The sequence below is a fragment of the Ursus arctos genome, unplaced genomic scaffold, assembly GCF_023065955.2.
Source record: "Ursus arctos isolate Adak ecotype North America unplaced genomic scaffold, UrsArc2.0 scaffold_10, whole genome shotgun sequence".
Classification (NCBI taxonomy): Eukaryota; Metazoa; Chordata; class Mammalia; order Carnivora; family Ursidae; genus Ursus; species Ursus arctos.
In genome coordinates this window covers 8,839,274-8,856,732 of record NW_026622764.1, presented here as the reverse complement: position 1 = coordinate 8,856,732, position 17,459 = coordinate 8,839,274, and the positions used below count along the sequence as shown (strand labels likewise).

The window sequence follows — 17,459 nt, the reverse complement described above, 5'->3', positions numbered from 1 at the left end:
AAATTAAGGCAAACACCAGGGATGGCTGCAAAGTGGAATTAGGGTCAGACATAGATATAAAAATTGACATTCGTCTGCTGCTGTCTGGCTGAGAACAGAGAAAGGTCCTGAAAGGGACCTGCTGGAGACAAGATGGAGGACAGTGGGGGGGGAGGGAACAGGGGGAAGACAAGATAGCATTGCTACCGCCAGAGCCAGAGACCAGAATCCAAGAATCCAACAGCCAGATGTGGAGAAGAAAACCAACCAACGGAAGCCACGATGCCCTGGGAGTTCCTGGAGGACCAGGCAAAGAACCACAGGTGGGATGGTTCACTGCTGGAGAAATCATGGATCGTACATATTTGTAACATTTACAGGGAGGAAATGTTGAAGAAAATGTTGGCAGAGGTAGTCCTTGAGGCTTACAATGCAAGCTGGGGAAATCAGATTTGCAGTTACAGAAAAGCTATCCACTTTGTTGGTGTAGAGCATTTGGGGGACAACAAGCCAGAATTACATGGAAGGCCAGGGACAGGTTTAATAATTCATTTTTAGGATAACATTTATAGAGAGATTTTATTATAAGCAGAAACACAATTATATAAAATCTAGTTCTTTGTTTTATGGTCAATTAGGTCTTAAGCACCAAATCTCTCCTCCTGTATAAATGATTTATTTAGCTGAACGAATTAAATTGTAGTTCCCCTCAGTTTAAACATGGAGAGTTTATGGGTGTTCAAAGGTTCAGGGCCGCCATCTTGGGTTCAAAGCCTACGCCTGTTAACACTCAGCCCTCACTCTTTTTTTCCCCTTTTTTACTGAAGTATCGTTAACACACAATGGTACATTAGTTTCAGGTTTACAACATAATGATTTGACAAGTCTATACATTATGCTCTGCTCACCACAAGGGTCGCTACCATCCATCACCATACAACCCTATTACAGGACCATTGACTGTATTCCCTGCGCTGTAGCTTTTAGCCTGGTGACATATTCCTTCCATAACCAAAGCCGGTACCTCCCACTCCCCTTCACCATCTTGCCCATCTCCCCACCCACTCCCCTCTGCCTTCTCTTATTTTTTCATGCTATACTGTAGATGTTCTCAGAGACTCTCAAAGAAAATCTCTTTAAGTCTCTCTGTTATTAATTTGAATAGCCACATGAATTCAGGTCATTGAAAATAGCTCAAGGAGGGCAGATAAGGAACTTGCTTTTCTTTTCTTTTTTTAATTGGCACATAACATTGTGTAACTTTAAGGTGTTGATTTGATACACTTACATATTGCAAAATAATAACCACCCTAGGATTAGGTAACACCTGCATCACATCACATAATTACCATTTCCTTTTTGTGGTGAGAACATTGAAGATCTACTCTTTCAGCAACTTTCAAGTATAGAACACAGTATTATTAACTATAATCAAGGAACTTGCTTTTCTAAAATTAAAAAAAAAGTCTTTGCCAACTTAAGCATCTGGGAAGCTATAAATTGAAAGTAATAAAGATTGATCAACCTTGACTGGAGAACACTCCCACAGACCTTGAAATAATTTTGTGTAGGAGATAAGTAAGCCTCTGACTAATGATCTCACAAATCCAAATATAGCAGGTGAACTGGAGATGTCTACAGGTTCCTCCTTGTTTGGAACACCACTCAGGTCTTGGTTCTTTGAGGGAAACCTATATTTACAAGTCACCAGATCTGGTCTGTCAAATCTACTTTTAGTTGGGGTGACTGAGATTCACATAACAGGAACAGTTTTCACAAGAGTGTGTGTTAGGGAAGGGGGAGACAGAGAGACTTAAGAGATTTAGAGAAGGAATAAAGGGAAATAATCATTATCAATTTCTTAATACTCACGTATCAATTCAGGACGAAATTTTGGTTTGTGTGCCTCAAATGAGATCGACTGGCCCTTTAAGTCAGCTTTAGTTTCTGTTGAGAAGTCCATTTAACAAGTTTAGAAACAAACAAACAAAACAAGCCAGTTATTCTTTTAGTGTCATTCTTCTCTCAGAAAAGACCTCTGAATTATTTTCTATAACTGAGAATTAGTATATGTTTTTTGCTTGAAAGTATCACAATACAACCAAGGATTGCACACACCCAGATGTTAGTTCAGTAAGCTGTTCACGGCCTTACCATAGGAAGATCTTGCTTTCAATCCATTGTGAAAGGTTGAATAAACCAGAGTAAATAGTGTACCTCCGTGTAGTCATTGAATTTGGGACATTGAGGTGGGAGATTCTCAGCCTGAGAGGCTCAGTCTAAGTTGTCTTGATCACATGTGACGTTTGTCTCAAGAAAATTGTTGCTGCTAATAAATTGTCAATTTTGTGTTAACTGGGAGCTGCTTGACAGGAGGGGATTTTCTCATCTTTACCCTGAGGCCAGTTCCAAGAACAAATGTAGTGAAAAATCCTTAAGCCTTACACCTTGGAGGGAATTCAAGGGTTTTCCTGTAACAGAAAGAATCCCATTCATTCTATAAGCTTCTCTGAGTGAGAAAGTGAATGAGAGTGAGAAAGGTGGGGGGACTGTACGTATCTTGTACCTGAATTGAGCAGTAAGTGATCTTTACTATTGAATCTGAATACCAATTGTGTTGTGTTGAATACAAATTGCTGTAAGGCATTATTTTTACCGAAATATAAAAGTGGGAGGAGTTTGGTGAAAATCTGGGTGTGCTGACAGCAGTTGTCTCAAATTTTAACTTCCTACTTTAAAAGGGGACAGGGTGAGGGGTAGGTTCGAGAACGAGGGCTGTAGATGGACTCCTATGGCTGCATTCAAATGCTTATATTATTATCTAAGTGAAATAAGTCAAGCAGAGAAAGACAATTATCATATGGTTTCTCTCATCTATGAAACATAAGAACTAGGAAGATCGGTAGAAGAAGAAAGGGATAAAGAAGGGGGGGTAATCAGAAGGGGGAATGAAGCATGAGAGACTATGGACTCTGAGAAACAAACTGAGGGCTTCAGAGGGGAGGAGGGTGGGGGAATGGGATAGGCTGGTGATGGGTAGTAAGGAGGGCATGTATTGCATGGTGTACTGGGTGTTACACGCAACTAATGAATCATCGAACTTTACATAAAAAAAACAAAACAAACAAACAAAAAAAACCCAAATGCTTATATTAAAGCTAAGTAGGCATCCTAGTGGCCCCAAAACCCATCTTAGGTGGTTCCTGACCTTCGTACACACCAGGTTTTGAGACAGAGAGAGAGACTTTTAGACACAACAATTTCATCTGGCCTTTTCCGCAACTTATTCAGTTCCATTGTATCTTTCTAAAGGAGACTCAATCATTCCATCAGAACCAAGGAAGCATTCATTCCAAGTTTAGACACAGTAGCAGTTTGTTTATATGCTTACCATTACTTCTTAGTTTCTTGTATTCTGAATGCTTTTTCATCCTATACCACCCATCCGGTCAGCATCTTTAGAGTGTAGTCTGCGGAGACTGCTTTACCACGGCTCACTCAAGTGATCCCCTGGAACAAAATCACAATGCACTAGGCAGGATGGAACGAGTCTGGACAGATGCCTGCTTGTAAAAGCAAACTCTAACCAGAAGGTGGCGCTATTGCAAAACCGATGACAAGTAGAACAACCTGAACCAATTACTTTGGATACACAATTATTTTTCTAGGAGTTACTCACACACTCACACAAATAGGTCCTAAATCAAAGTGTATTGGATAAGAAAACTGAGAAATTTTTACTCCTGTTAAGGATCATTATGATGGAATTATAATTGTAAAACTGAACTTATAGTTGAAGTTTATAACCATAACAGCATGCTTTCTTACAACATGTAGATTTGCAGTTTACTTTCCACTGTCGCCAATTTTCAGTTGTAAATATGACAAGCACTTAAGCAAAGCAGCAAACACTTCTCTATCTCTCACCATGTGCCAGGAATAGTTCTAAGCATCTTCTACAAAGTCAGTTAATCTTTAGGATGGACCACTGTTGAGGACACTCGTGAGTGAGGACACTCTCTCGCTGTTCTCTATGAAGTGCTCCACTCTCCCTGCTGAGCTGTATTCTAGTATCTGAAAATGACCTTGGTCCATTTGGCTTGAAATTCTTTCAAAAAAGCTGGCCACTAAGGCTATATTTGGGTAGAGTCACCTAATTAGAATGTTTGCTTACATATTCATTTCTTGTTGATTCATGAACATTTTTTCCCTACATGTTCAGGTCTTCAGAATTCATATTAAAAAACCTTTTCATGCATTTTGACTAAGAAACTTGAAAATGTTTATGCACCTTGAAAATTCCAAAATTCTGGGACTTTTTCTAAGAAAATAATCAGAGATGTAATCAAGATTCTGGTTTTGTAAGACGTTTGTTATAGGGGCGCCTGCGTGGCTCAGTCCGTTAAACGTCTGCCTTCAGCTCAGGTCATGGTCTCAGGGTCCTGGGACAGAGTGCCCTGTTGTGTCAGTCTCCCTGCTCAGCGGGGAGTCTGCTTCTCCCTCTCCCTTTGCCCCTCCCTCCTATTTGTGCTCTCTCGCACTTGCTCTCCCTCAAAGAAATTAAATAAATAAATAAATAAATAAATAAATAAATAAAAATAAAGGATGTTTGTTATAGCACTACTCATAAAAGCAAAACCTTAGAAACAATTTAAATATTCAAAAATTAGGAAATGGTTAAAAATGTTTTGGTATATTCACTGAACTATCTACAAATCCTGTTTTTAAATAAGTTTTTAAACTCTGAAAATGTGAATAATATAACGTTAAATGAAAAGTTTGTATATGAAATTCTGAAGGCAGAAGTCTAATTTTGGTCATTAGTTTCTATTTCAGAGAAATGGAATTAGGATGCTTTTCATTATAGGCAAAATCACAATGAGATATCATCCCATCCCTGTTGGGATATTTAAAAAAAAAAAAGATTAGTGTTGGCAAGGATGTTGAGAATTTGGAGCCAGTGTATACTCTTCTGTTTCTCAGAATTTTTTTTACTCTTCTAAATTCAGCATAATTAACGTACAGTGTTATATTAGTTCCAGGTGTACAATATAGTGATTAAACAATTCTATACGTTATTCAGTGCTCATCGTGACAAGTGCACTCTTAATCCCCTGCACCTGTTTCACCCATCTTGTGCCCCCCCCCCACTGCCCTCTCCTCTGGGAACCATCAGTTTGTTCTCTATAGTTAAGTCTGGCTTTTTTGTTTGTCTCTTTTTTGTTTGTTTTGTTTCTTAAATTCCACATGAGTGAAATCATATGGTATTTGCCTTTCTCTGACTTATTTCATTAGCGCTATACCCTCTAGATCTATCCATGTTGTTACAAATGGCAAGATTATTTCATTCTTTTTATGGCTGAGCAATATTCTATTGTATATGCATACCACTTCTTCTTTATCCAATCATCTATCAATGGGCACTTGGATTGCTTCCATATTTTGGCTAGTGTAAATAATGCTGCAATAAATATAGGAGTGCGTATCTCTTTTCAAATTAGTGTTTTTGTATTCTTTGGTAAGTACCCAGTAGTGGAATTACTGTGTCATATGGAAATTCTATGTTTAATTTTTTGAGGGACCTCCATATTGTTTTCCACAGTGGCTGCACAAGTTTGCATTCCCCAGATGGAGATGTTAAATGGTGCAGCCACTATGGGAAAAAGTACAGAGTTTCCTCAAAAAGATTAAAAATAGAACTACCATCTGACCCCGCAATCCCACTTCTGGGTATATATCCAAAAGAACTAAGATCAGGTTCTTAAAGAGATATGTACACTCCCATGTTCACTGCAGCATTATTGACAACAGCTAAGATATGGAAACAACCAAAATGTTCATTGACAGATGAGCGGGTAAAGAAAATGTAATATATACATACAATGGAATATAATTCAATCTTAAAAAAGAAGGAAATTCTGCCATTCTCCTGTATGGACCTGGAAGATACTATGCCAGGGGAATTAAGTCAACCCCAGAAAGAAAAATACTGCATGAGTGCATGCGTCCCTTTATATGAGGCAACTAAAATAGTCAAAGGTAGAGAAGGAAGCAGTGGCAAGGTGGTTACGAGATGGTGTAGGAGGGTGTGAGGAGCTATTGTTCAATAGATATAAAGTTACAGCTATACAAGAGGCCTGTGTTCCAGGGATGGGCTGCGTGATGTAGTTCTTAGAGTTAACAATACCGTACTGTGCACTTATAAATTTGTTAAGACAGTTGAGCCCGTCTCTGGAACTTGTCTAGAGCGGCTTCCGTTTGTTCCTAGAGCCGTTGCACAAAGAACCTTCTAATGGCTGAGACAAAAGGAAGGAAAAGTACCCTGCCTTGCTGAACAGTATATTTGGTTCACAGCCCCGGATTGCTGACATCGTATGGCAGGAAACATGAAACTGAAGTTTCTTGAGGACAGGGACTGTTGTGCTCCCCGCTGTGTCTAATGGAACATTTGCATATGGTAGATGCTCTGCAAATATTTATCGAAAGGTCTGACCCTCTAAACAGCTCTAAATGAGATGTTTAGGATGCCCCCCACGGAGTGATGGCAGAAAGCGGTGTGTGGGTTTCAGTTCTAACTTTGTCATTAGTAATAACTACCATTTGCTGATCACCTACTACATACCAGGTACTGTGGTCTGGTTTTAGGCACAGCATCTTACTCGGGGTACAGCATTGTCTGTGGATGGCTAGACTGCCAGGTTAGAGGACAGTCACGCTGGCAATAGTGGCACATTCTCCTCTCGGTGAGCCCTAAGCAGCCCATAAGTGTGATGCCACTGCCCCAGCACTGCAACCATTGCCAGTACCAAAGCCAGCCCTTTGCCACCCAGTCTCTGGTATTCTGTTATTTTGTCATAGCATCCTGAACAGATGAAGGCAGAATGACAATAGCGTAATCTAGCCTATCATGATAGAGGAGGCTATTGTGTAACCTGGACAAAACATCCTGTTGGCTTGGATGAAGGAGTTAGCAATGGAAATGATAAGAGGGATCAGATTCTGGGTGCATCCGGAGGATAAAGCCAATGGGTTTGCTGCTTAACTGGATGCGTGATGAAGAGTGAGGAGACAAGGGAGATCCCAAGATTTTTGACCTAAGCAGCTAGAAGCATGATGCTTCCAGTAATGAAAAGAGGATCAATGGGAGAAGAATGGGCCCGGGAAGACCAGCAATTAAGTTTAGGGGCATGTAAAGTTTTGATGTTTCTATTCCATAACCAAGTAGGTATCAGATGTTAGGTATCAAACAGGCAGATGGAATTTAGGGGAAAGAGCCAAGCTGGCAACTAAGATTTTGGAATCTTCAGCCAACAGATGATATTGAAAGCCATGCCACAAGATTTCATCATCAAGGGAGTTCAGCGATAGATAGAAAGGAGAAACCCACAGACTGAGCTGTCAGGCATCTCTAAGCCAGAGGTCAGGCACAAAGGAGGATCCAGCAAAGGAGACACACAGTAAAGCGGGAAAGCAAGGAGGATAAAACCAAGCAAAGTTTTGTTTTGGAAAACCAAAGTCTGTCAAGGGCGATGCAGCATTCAGCTGTGTTGAATACAGCAGATAATGGTCAAGTAAAAAGATAGGAATCTACCTTCAGTTAGCATGGTGGAGGTCCTTGAATGTACAGTTTCAAAGGTGGGGGGAAAATCCTAATCCTAGTGGGTTCTTAAGAAGATGGGAGGACTTAACTTGGAGACGACAAACTAGAAATCTGGCAAAGCTTAAAACTATGGCAACCGGCAAGGGAGACATACTTCTGGGGCTCAGTTCCTGTTATCACAAAGCAAGGCAGAGCAGGGTGGGTCTCACCCTGAGAGGCAATACATCTCTAACTAGCACCCTACCCCATGAAATAAACATCTTAAGGAAACTTTTCAGTTTTAATTTTCTGTACACAGAGCTATCTTAGAAGTCTGCACAGAAGAGTAGTTTCCCAAACACCCCTGATGAGAAGAATCACCTGGGTCTTTGTTAAAAACACAAATTCTCATGGGTACCCCCGCTAAACATTCTGACTCAATGAGTTTGAGGTAGACACCAGGTAATCACCATTTTAAACAAGAGCACTGGATGATTCAGATCAGTGGACCAGTTTGGAGACACCTGTTGAGGAAATTTTTCTTTCAATCTTCACGTGGTAATTGCTTCCTGACTTTGAATGTGTGTGTGTGTGTGTGTGTGTGTGTGTGTGCACGCATGTATTATCCATATGATGTACTTCTGTTAAACTGTCTTAACCTAACAAATATGTATTCAAAATCTTTAGGAACTCAGTTAATTAACAAAGACTTTAATTTTTAAAAAAGTCTCCTCTTCCTTCTTTCTTCTCGATGCCTTTTATATTCCCCAAAGCTAGCCCAGAAGAGCTAAACATGCTTTATGATTTATTGGAAATTTTTTCCCCAGAAGATTTTAGTCAGTTTCAGAAGACTTCAGAGCATTATCAATTTGGCAACTCAAAAGGCTACCGCCCCATTATATGTGGGCACACACACACACACACACACACACACAGAGATTATTATAAACTGTTCTCCATGTGTATTCTCTTATTAAAGGAAAAGGAATAGTTCAACAAGATTGGAGACGTATTTTTAAGAAATTAAGTCCTAGAAATAGTAAAAACTTATCTGTCCACATCATGTTTCACAAATTCACAAACTGTTTGATCTCTTTATCTCAAGGAAACAGGCTTTCAGGTTTTACTATATGCTAAATTGATTTTTTTTTTTTTTTGCAAACTAAATAATCCTTTGAAAAAAATCACTTTGTCTACTCTATCTAAATCCAAACTTTAGGGAGTAGGACACCAAATGAGATGGCCAGCCCTGATGCACTGAATCTCTACCATGTACCAGCTACACTGTACTAACAGCAACAATTGATCGCCACTGTGGGAGATATTTTTCCCATTTAGTTCTGATAAACCCCCCAGATTTGTAGTTGAGGACCCTGCGGTCTTGTTAAAAGTCATGAAGCTAATTAGTGGCAGAACTAGTCCTAGAGGACAAACTCCCTTAACTTCTAAGTGATTTACTAGCATATTCTCTGCCTCTCTTGCTCAAGTCAGGATATTCAGGATCCTCATTAGGATTAGCCTTTCATTGGAATCCTAAATCTGACATGTTTTTCTGGCACTCCAAGTTTGGGCCGCTGGGAGCAGCAGCCTCATGGCACATGTCGCACAGGATTTCAAAACCCAGCAGCTGGGACGAGGTGGATGCTTTCAAAATCTCTACACAGTTTTGGAAACTCAGTTAAAAAATATTCTCTAAATGATGTGGTGCCACAATAGTTGCAAAGAAGTGACTCGTGGGAAGCTATTGCCTCTCGTGGCCCCTTTGCATTGGCTTGCGTCCCCAAATGGGCAGGTGATGGAAAGGGAGGTAGACATCAAGAACACCTGGCTCAGTATTTCGAGCTTTGAACAATGCTGTGTGGGAGGGTTTCATGTGTCCCGCCTAGTACTTTGCCCCGATAGGGTAGGTGACGCCTTTGTCTGACCCCATTGGGTCCTATCCTCCCCCTCCTCCTCCTCCTCCCCCTCCTCCTCCTCCTCCCCTCCCCCTCCTCCTCCTCCTCCCCCACCCCCTCCTCCTCCTCCTCCTCCTCCTCCTCCTCCTCCCATTCCTAAGCCCTGTTTTATTTATCTGTGTCTTCATTGTTCCCTCCAAGTATCCTCTACTTGTTTCCTTCCCATATCCAAAGAACTGTCAAGCTGTTTGTCAAGTTTTGCAAACTGACTCAGTGTTGAAAGATTCCTTTTAGCTGAGAATGTCATTAAATCAAAGGGGGAAGAATGTAAACACAGAGCGTGAATACTGTGGTTTGAAGACAGAATAAAGGACTTCATTATGAGTTAAAGTGATTTCAGGGGTTATATGAAATAGTGGTTATAACTGTGGTACAAAGTCACAGATAATTTCAACACGATCACTATCCGCACATTTAATGTCATATCTACTCTTTTCTAAACTTACCTGCCTGAAGACATGTGTGGTGGAAGGATATGCCTACTCTCCTTTGCACCTGACACATCTGGGTCTCCCACTTTCTGGCACAAAGGGCATCGTACTAGTGTCCACCGTCTGCCGATGAACTAGCTTCTGGGGCATCAAATAAAGGGACAATTTGGAATATTGTCAGTAAAACTATCTTTAATCAAAGCCCAATAACATGCATCTCATGCGTCTTTATAAAAGCCACATTTTAAGTAACTTTTTTTCTTTCTGTTCTGTAATTTGTAATTTAAGTTTAAGATTTACCCACAGTGTTTTGATCAACTTTCTAATAATTAAAAGGTAACCTAAAAGAAAAATTTTAACACTTTCATCCCAGGAAAATTTTCTAAATTAAATATTAACACACATTTTTGTTATAGATCATAAATGATCAATGACTTTCCATTATAAATATAGATTTCATTAGGAGAACACTCAGTATAGAATGGAAATAAACTTTCAAGAAAGAGTGATGTAAAGTGACTGATTTTAAATATGTTTTGGGGGCACCTGACTGGCTCAGTCAGTAGAGCTTGTGACTGACTCTTACTCTCAGGGTGGTGAGTTCAAGACCATGTTGGGCATACAGCTTAGGTAAATATATGTTTTGAATATGACTCTGAATATGTTCAGATATTTTATAAACAGATACTGGTAGGTAACAAAGAGTAACATTCAACTGGATATGTTTAAGTGGGTAATGGAAAAGTGTCATTAAAGAATGCCAAAATTTTAACATGCCAGATATTACATTCTTCATAATTTCTTAAACTTATGACAAATTTCCAACATCTTAAACTGTACAAGAGGATACATAATTTTTCTAAAACATTTTTATGGGATCCATAAGAAAAAAAAATTTAAAGAACACTGTCACAGGAGCCTAATGCCATTTCATAAGGAACAGTTCATTCCCCATCCATTTGATGGGTGCTACAGCACAGTGTGATAGGGTAGAAAATACTGGGGACTGTGAGAACAGAAAGCCAGCTTTTTCATGAACTTTTGGGGGTTTTCTTTGTTTGTTTGTTTTTTAAGATTTTTAAAATTTATTTCAGAGAGAGAGCCGCGAGTGAGCAGGGGAAGGGGCAGAGGGAGAGAGAGAATCTCAAGCAGACTCCACACTGAGCGTGGAGTCCCAAGCGGGGCTCAATCTCATGACCCTGAGATCATGACCCAAGCTGAAATCAAGAATAGGACGCTCCACTGACTAAGCCGCCCTGGTGCTCAATGATGAACTCTTTCTGTAACTCACTGCAGTCAGTTAACCTGTCCAGCTTTTTTCATTTGTAAAATGACATGACTAGGCTACGGTTCATTCTAAACTGGGAGCTATTTCATTCTGTCACTATATGCTCTACATTGGTTATCTTCTTAGGGTTTGTCTCTTTTCTTTCCTATTAATTTGTTCTTCTCTAGAGGCAACATAAACACAATTGGGAATAGGAAGGAAAGCATTGACTAGTCTCCTTTTCCTCTCCATTAAAGAGAACAGAGTTCTCTAAGACTTATGAAATCAATCAACGGTCAAGTAATCACTAAAACAATCACACAGACATTATAGTCATTTCTGGGAGTGCAGGGAGGATTTCCTAAATCCTGTGGATTGGACACTGGCACACATAGGGCTTCCCTTTGCATCAGGCATTCTAAATCTGGGGTCCATGATAGAATCTAAGGGTTTCAAAAACTTGTGTAGGAAAAAGGAAAAAAATATTATCCTTATTTACTAACCTCTTAAATTTGTTTTCTTCAATTATAGATGCAGGCAATAACCAGAGTAGTATTAGCAGTTATTGTTACTTTCTCACCAATACAAATCAGTTTCTTATCATAAGACAGTTATCTCAGATATCTCAAAATACCACTTATGCTCATCATCATTTTGAAATTATGGGAGCTTATTCGCTTACTGTGCTACTTCCTGTTATTTCATACAAGGAAGTACATATCTTATAACTATATACACACACATATAAAACTACTGCTATATAACCAAGTTAGTTTTAATATTTTTGATATTTGTATGTCAACATAATTTCCTTTGTAATCCTACATATTTCATTTTATGCGTTTAAAAACACTGCTGAGAAGGGGTCCCTAAACTCCACCAGATTGCCCAGAGTCTTTGGCACAGACGAAAAGGCTAAGGATTACTCAAGCGTCAATATAAATATATAGATCATTGAAGAACCACTAGGGCTGCATGGAGCAATTGATAGTCACTGTGAATCGGAAGAACTGCAAATTATGGCTCGATAATTGAGTGGACCTTAAAGGAACAACCAGGAACTTCCATTTAAAGGGCAAAAAAATGTTTTTTAGAAATCTCGGAAGTCAAAGATAAGTAAGCAATGAGAATAGGAGGGGCCCACTTCAGCCTCCTACTTTGTTACTGCCTACGAGGCCAACTGAACGCCCAAGAACCCACTTCCTGTTGCCTGAAGCTCTGGTCTATCCCCACCCTACCCCTCCCAGGCCTGGCCGCGAGCAAAGGGGTACACAGGAAGACCAGGCAGGGAAACCCAAACCCTACACCACTGACTCAAAAAACTCTTTCAAAAATCTACGTCCGGGCAAATCGCCGGTATCCCACGACTCCAGGGGGTTTAGCGTTCGAGAGTCGCCTCCCTTTCCTCGGGTCAGGTGGGGCTCCTGCAGCAGCTGACCCAAAACTTTCGTCCACAGCTTCAAGTTCGGAAACCATCACTTGCCCCGGGCGAGTTCCAGCTACTCCAGGCTGGCGGCTCCTTTCCTTCCCCGTACCTCGAAGAGTGACTCGCCCGGGATACACGGACCCCTCACTCGGAGCCCGGTCCTCTCCTAAGAATCCCAAGAGTCGGTCTCTTTAAGACCCCCAGGTTGGGGAACCAAAATCTCCACCAGGATATTCAGACTCCGCCTCCTTCACTGCGGCCCGGGCAACACTCCTGCCCGACTCCTGCCCGGCTCCTGCCCAGCTCCTGAGAGCGGCGCCTTTGGCTTACGTAGCGGTACGTGACTGGCCGACTCCCCCTGGCGGGCCGGGATTGGTTGGCGTCCGGCCCCGCCCCTCGCCCCCGCCCAGGCCCGCGGCTGCCCGGGTGTCCTCGCGCCGCTCGTCCACGCGCAGCCTGGCAGTTTGCCTCTTCCTCGTCCTCCAGCCTGCGTCCATGGCCACCGCTGCGGCCGAGGAGCCCTTCCCTTTCCACGGCCTCCTGCCCAAGAAAGAGACCGGGGCCGCCTCCTTCCTCTGTCGCTACCCGGAGTATGACGGGCGGGGGGTGCTCATCGCCGTCCTGGACACGGGGGTCGACCCGGGGGCTCCGGGCATGCAGGTGCGCCAGCCGCCGAGGGCCCGGGCGCGGGGGCGCGGGCGGCGGGGCGGCGGGCCGGCTGGGGACGCGGAGGGGACGCAGCCTCGGAGCCCCGCAGGCCGAATCCCGCTCTGCGGCCGAGCGGGAGCGGGCACCGGGAGGAGGCGGAGGGCAGGGCGGTCGGGGGGCTCGGGTTGGGCCGTCATCCCGGCCCAGACAAAAGCGGCGTGTCTGGCGCGGCTGGCCGGGTCGCCTGGGTCCGCCTTTCGCCCAGGAATCCCCTTCCTGCCCAGGTGTTGCCAGGCCCGGGCCCTGGGGCCCCTTCCCACCACGCCGCCTTCCCCCGCAGGTCCCTCGTGTCTCGGGCACTGGCCCGTGCCTGCTGTTTTCAAACGGGGATTTTACAGTTTTTATTATTGGTGGGGATGGGGGTGGGGAGGAAACAGAAAAGGGGCAAATGACCTATCAGAACCTCATTTTTATTGCTGTCGTTCGGAGATTTGGTTTTGAGGAGAATTGTTTGTCTTTCACATGAAAGCCGGGTTTCAAGAAGATAACTCGGTCAACTTCCGGAATTGTTTCCTCTGGTAGTTTTATGTGTTCTATTTTTAAACCATCTTCTGCAACGTACTTGTTTAGGGTCGTTGAAACGCATGGCTTAGTCTTTGTTTTACTTAAGAACCTAATTTTATTTGTTTTTGAGGACTCTTCAGGCTTTATTAAATTAGGCTTCTGTATTTTTTTTTAGCATCAAAGTGTAAGACAATATACTTTAATTACGATTTTAAAAAATTACTTAATTTTGCCTTAGCACCTTTGAAATTTTTAAAATACCACATCAAAAGGTAACTTTAAAAAAAATGTGTCTCTTGATTAAAAGTATTCTAAGTATTCAAAGTTTGACTTTTATAAATTTAGCCTTAGCCTTTTACTGAAATACAGTCATAAAATATCCCTGTTGTTGAAGATCCCTCTCTTAAAGATGTAATCTGGCTAATCCTATCATATGCTGCTCTCTCCCTTTTGTCAGTCCTTCATCTGTGTATCTTACCCTCCTTTCTACACTAAACGCTGAAGTTTGATAATTCTCTTCCTCCCCCAAGTACCCTCTGGCCTTTGGATCCTTTATTGTGCTTTCTAATAATTGAGGTAGCATTTTCGGAGGTGGGGTGTCATGCTGGGGGAAGAGGGGGAACCAGTCTGGCTGACTGTATAGAATCCCTCTAGGAATCTTGCTTCCTCCTGTTAATTCTTGAGCAGCACCCTGGAGTACAACACACCTCAGGCTGGCAGTGCCAGGAAGCTTTGGTGAATCAGAATAGCAAGTGATGTGTTCCTTGCTGGTAGCTCTAGTGGTACAGTTGTATTAATAACTCTGAAGACTTACACCAGTGACAGCTATCACCTCATTGAGGCTTTATTACAGAGTAGTAATGGTTTCCATTCTGTTGTAGTGTATGTTTACTTTTTATAGGGATAAGTGGGAGGAGAACAGCTGGGGTAAGTGTTTACTGGTTCTTTTGTCAGGATAATAAAAGGATCGGGAGGAGTACTGTCTCAGTAAAAATGCTTTTGTAGAACTTCACAATCTGCTTATCATATTGTTCCATTACTCTCTGTAAAGTAATGGCAGTTTTCATCCTCAGTGTTGCTATGAAAATTGATTAAGAAGATTATTTACATGTGACTTTATTTAAAGTGCTCAAGAAAAGTGTTAAGTAAACACTAATTTTTTTTTTTTAAGCAGGTTTATTTAGAAGGAGTTTATGCTGGGATTTAAATTAACTGAAGGATAAATATGCATTAGGTATTTGCATGTAATAACAAGTGTTCAAGCAGTAAGATATTGAAATAAAATGAAAATATAACTCTTATAACAACTTTAATGGAAATATTGACATAAATATGGCCAGTTAAAAGAAATTCAGTAAGATGGCTTGCACATGTGAGGAAATTTTTAAAGGTTTTTTTTCCCACTTAAGCAAATGTCTTTTATAGATCTCTGTATACATTATTAAGATAAGAAGGTAGATAGAAATAAAAGGGAAGGAAAGAATGAAAAAAGAAGAGGAGGCCAAAGTGGATGTTTGGAAAGCTAGATGGGTCTGCATAGAGGACTCGAGGCACAAACGAACACTTTGGAGAAGGCAGTGGGGTGTCATTCTTCCGTGACTGCTTTGGGCCCAGTACTCTTTTGTGACAGCTGCCTGGAGTTGTTTAAAGTAGAGGGTGGATAGCATGAGGGGAGTAATCAGTACATAAATGATTACATCTTTCCTCAGCAAATATCCAGGCACCTCCAAGGTGCCTAGGGTTGAGTTAAAAGATGTCCTCCTGCAAGTGTCACCCAAGGTTGGGGGCAGGACGGGGGTGGGGTGGGGGGTGGAATGAGAGCTGGCTTCAAGGCCAGAGTGGGACTTGGATTGGAAAGAATGTGCAGTAGCCAGTTGGTTCCCTGCCACAAATCTTCTCTTTGCTCCATCCTTCACATTGCCAAATTATTTTCCTAAAAAAAAGAAACACCTTCTGTAACACCCTTATTTAATACAAAGCAAAACTTTTTATATTTTGACGTCCTAGTTGCCTTTGCGTAAAAATTCCAAAATTTGCATTTTGTGTAGCCCTTCACCATCCAGCTTGACCTCTTCATGGTGCCTTGGTTTTCACTTTCCCCTCCCAACTTCTGTCCACCCCACTGTTAACCCTTTGCTTCCACTCACCCACATTTCAGGCCTTTCCTCAACATATAAGTTAATCTGCCTGCAAGCCTTCCACCATCACCTGTAAACTCCTGCTTAATCCTTAAAGACCCACCTGGGTCTTGACCCTGTTAGCTTTTGGGATATCTACTGATTTAATTCACACCCCCAGCATATATTTACATGTGTGTGCCCACCACTGTGTTAGGACCTGAGGGTTCAAGATGAATAAGGCCCAATTCTTGCCAGCAGTTATTTGGGTGCTTTTTTTCTTTTTTGCTCTCATAGCAATGTGTTCCGACCCCCCCCATAGCACCTAAAATATTTCATTTTAATATTTTTGTTTACATAACCTTTTTTCCTGCATAAGTTAAAATTCTTTGACAGCATATATCCAGATTTATTTTGTATGAAATGTACTTATAACATTAAATATTTTTGCTGAATGGAAAAAAATGTGTATGTGTGCACAGTGTATGTAATTTCCTCATGGAGAAAAAATGGTTTGGGAAAGAAGGTGACAAGTGATTCTATAAAAATTTTTCTGTTTTTACGTTTAGTAAAATAATAGAGTACAGTAAGTAAATTATTGTAGCTATATAATTGGTTGCTAATATTGGGTGCTATTTAGTTGATTTTAATTTTTATTATCTTTCTTTCAGTTAGTCTTCCTGAATTCCCCCAAGCTGGGTTTTATGTTCTATATGCTTTCATAGATACTGTCCTTAACCTTTTTTATTTATTGTCCTATGTTGGAGTTATCGCTTCACTAATTTGTTTTCCACCTGGATTGTAAGCTTTCTGAAAGCAGAGCCTGTCTGATTCATTCATCAGACAGACTCTGATGACAGACTATTATTCTCAAAATAATAGTCATTCAATAGTATTTGCCTATGAAATACCTTCCCTTAAAAGAATATTTTCAAATAAATACTTATACATTCACTTTGTTTTGTTTAGGATAATTTGCAACTACCCTCCCCCCTTTCTTTGATCCTCTAATGTTTAATGACTATCTCACAGCCCTCATCAGCTCCCTGACCATCATCAACTCAGTAGAGACACAGAGTAACTCACGATCTTGAGATTCTTGACATCTGGGGACAACCTTTGGGCAATTTCTGTTTTGTCCAGCCAGTATAGCTATGTAAGCACTTCTCAGTCCTCCACCCCCGTACATGGGCTGTATTACTACCTTAGCTCTACTCACCACTCTGGTAGTGGTTCAGTCCCTCTTTCCCTTATAATACACCACCCACCTCCCGCCCCTGCCAAGATGAGGGATTTCGTTCTGATGGTAGCGGTTCAGTTTCCTTCTTCTCCCAAAACTCCATTGTAAAATCCTCAGCTGGTTTGCCTTTTTCAAAACCTCTTCTTCCTAACCCCAAATTCCCTCCTCTGTCTTACTGTCTCCAATGGAGTGATTGCCTTTACCTAATGGTGAAGAAAGAGGTACAGGGACAGAAAATTGCATATATAAGAAT

The 17,459-nt window shown here is 41.4% G+C and overlaps 1 protein-coding gene and 1 long non-coding RNA gene across 15 annotated transcripts in view; one reads left to right on the top strand and one right to left on the bottom strand.

The window, feature by feature from the left end:
• The window catches only part of LOC113251513 (uncharacterized), a 102,319-nt gene extending 89,362 nt beyond the window's left edge, over window positions 1-12,957 (bottom strand). For 6 of the 10 annotated variants that reach the window (XR_006408903.3, XR_008957564.1, XR_006408902.3 and 3 more), the window contains exons 1-4: window positions 12,747-12,939; window positions 9,960-10,085; window positions 3,371-3,489; window positions 1,852-1,926 (exon numbers count right to left, since the gene is read on the bottom strand). This is a non-coding gene — a long non-coding RNA (uncharacterized LOC113251513). Of the gene's footprint in view, window positions 1-1,851; window positions 1,927-3,370; window positions 3,490-9,959; window positions 10,086-12,746 lie in introns of all 10 variants that reach the window. The other 4 variants (XR_007188936.2, XR_007188935.2, XR_008957563.1 and 1 more) reach the window with 3 other exon arrangements.
• Window positions 12,958-13,041: 84 nt separating this feature from the next.
• The window catches only part of TPP2 (tripeptidyl peptidase 2), a 71,294-nt gene continuing 66,876 nt past the window's right edge, over window positions 13,042-17,459 (top strand). For 3 of the 5 annotated variants that reach the window (XM_026493568.4, XM_044381934.3, XM_044381933.3), the window contains exon 1: window positions 13,042-13,297. In XM_026493568.4, the coding sequence (XP_026349353.1) occupies window positions 13,133-13,297 (165 nt within the window). In that variant the 5' untranslated portion in view covers window positions 13,042-13,132. The remainder of the gene's footprint in view (window positions 13,298-17,459) is intronic. The other 2 variants (XM_026493567.4, XM_048215538.2) reach the window with 1 other exon arrangement.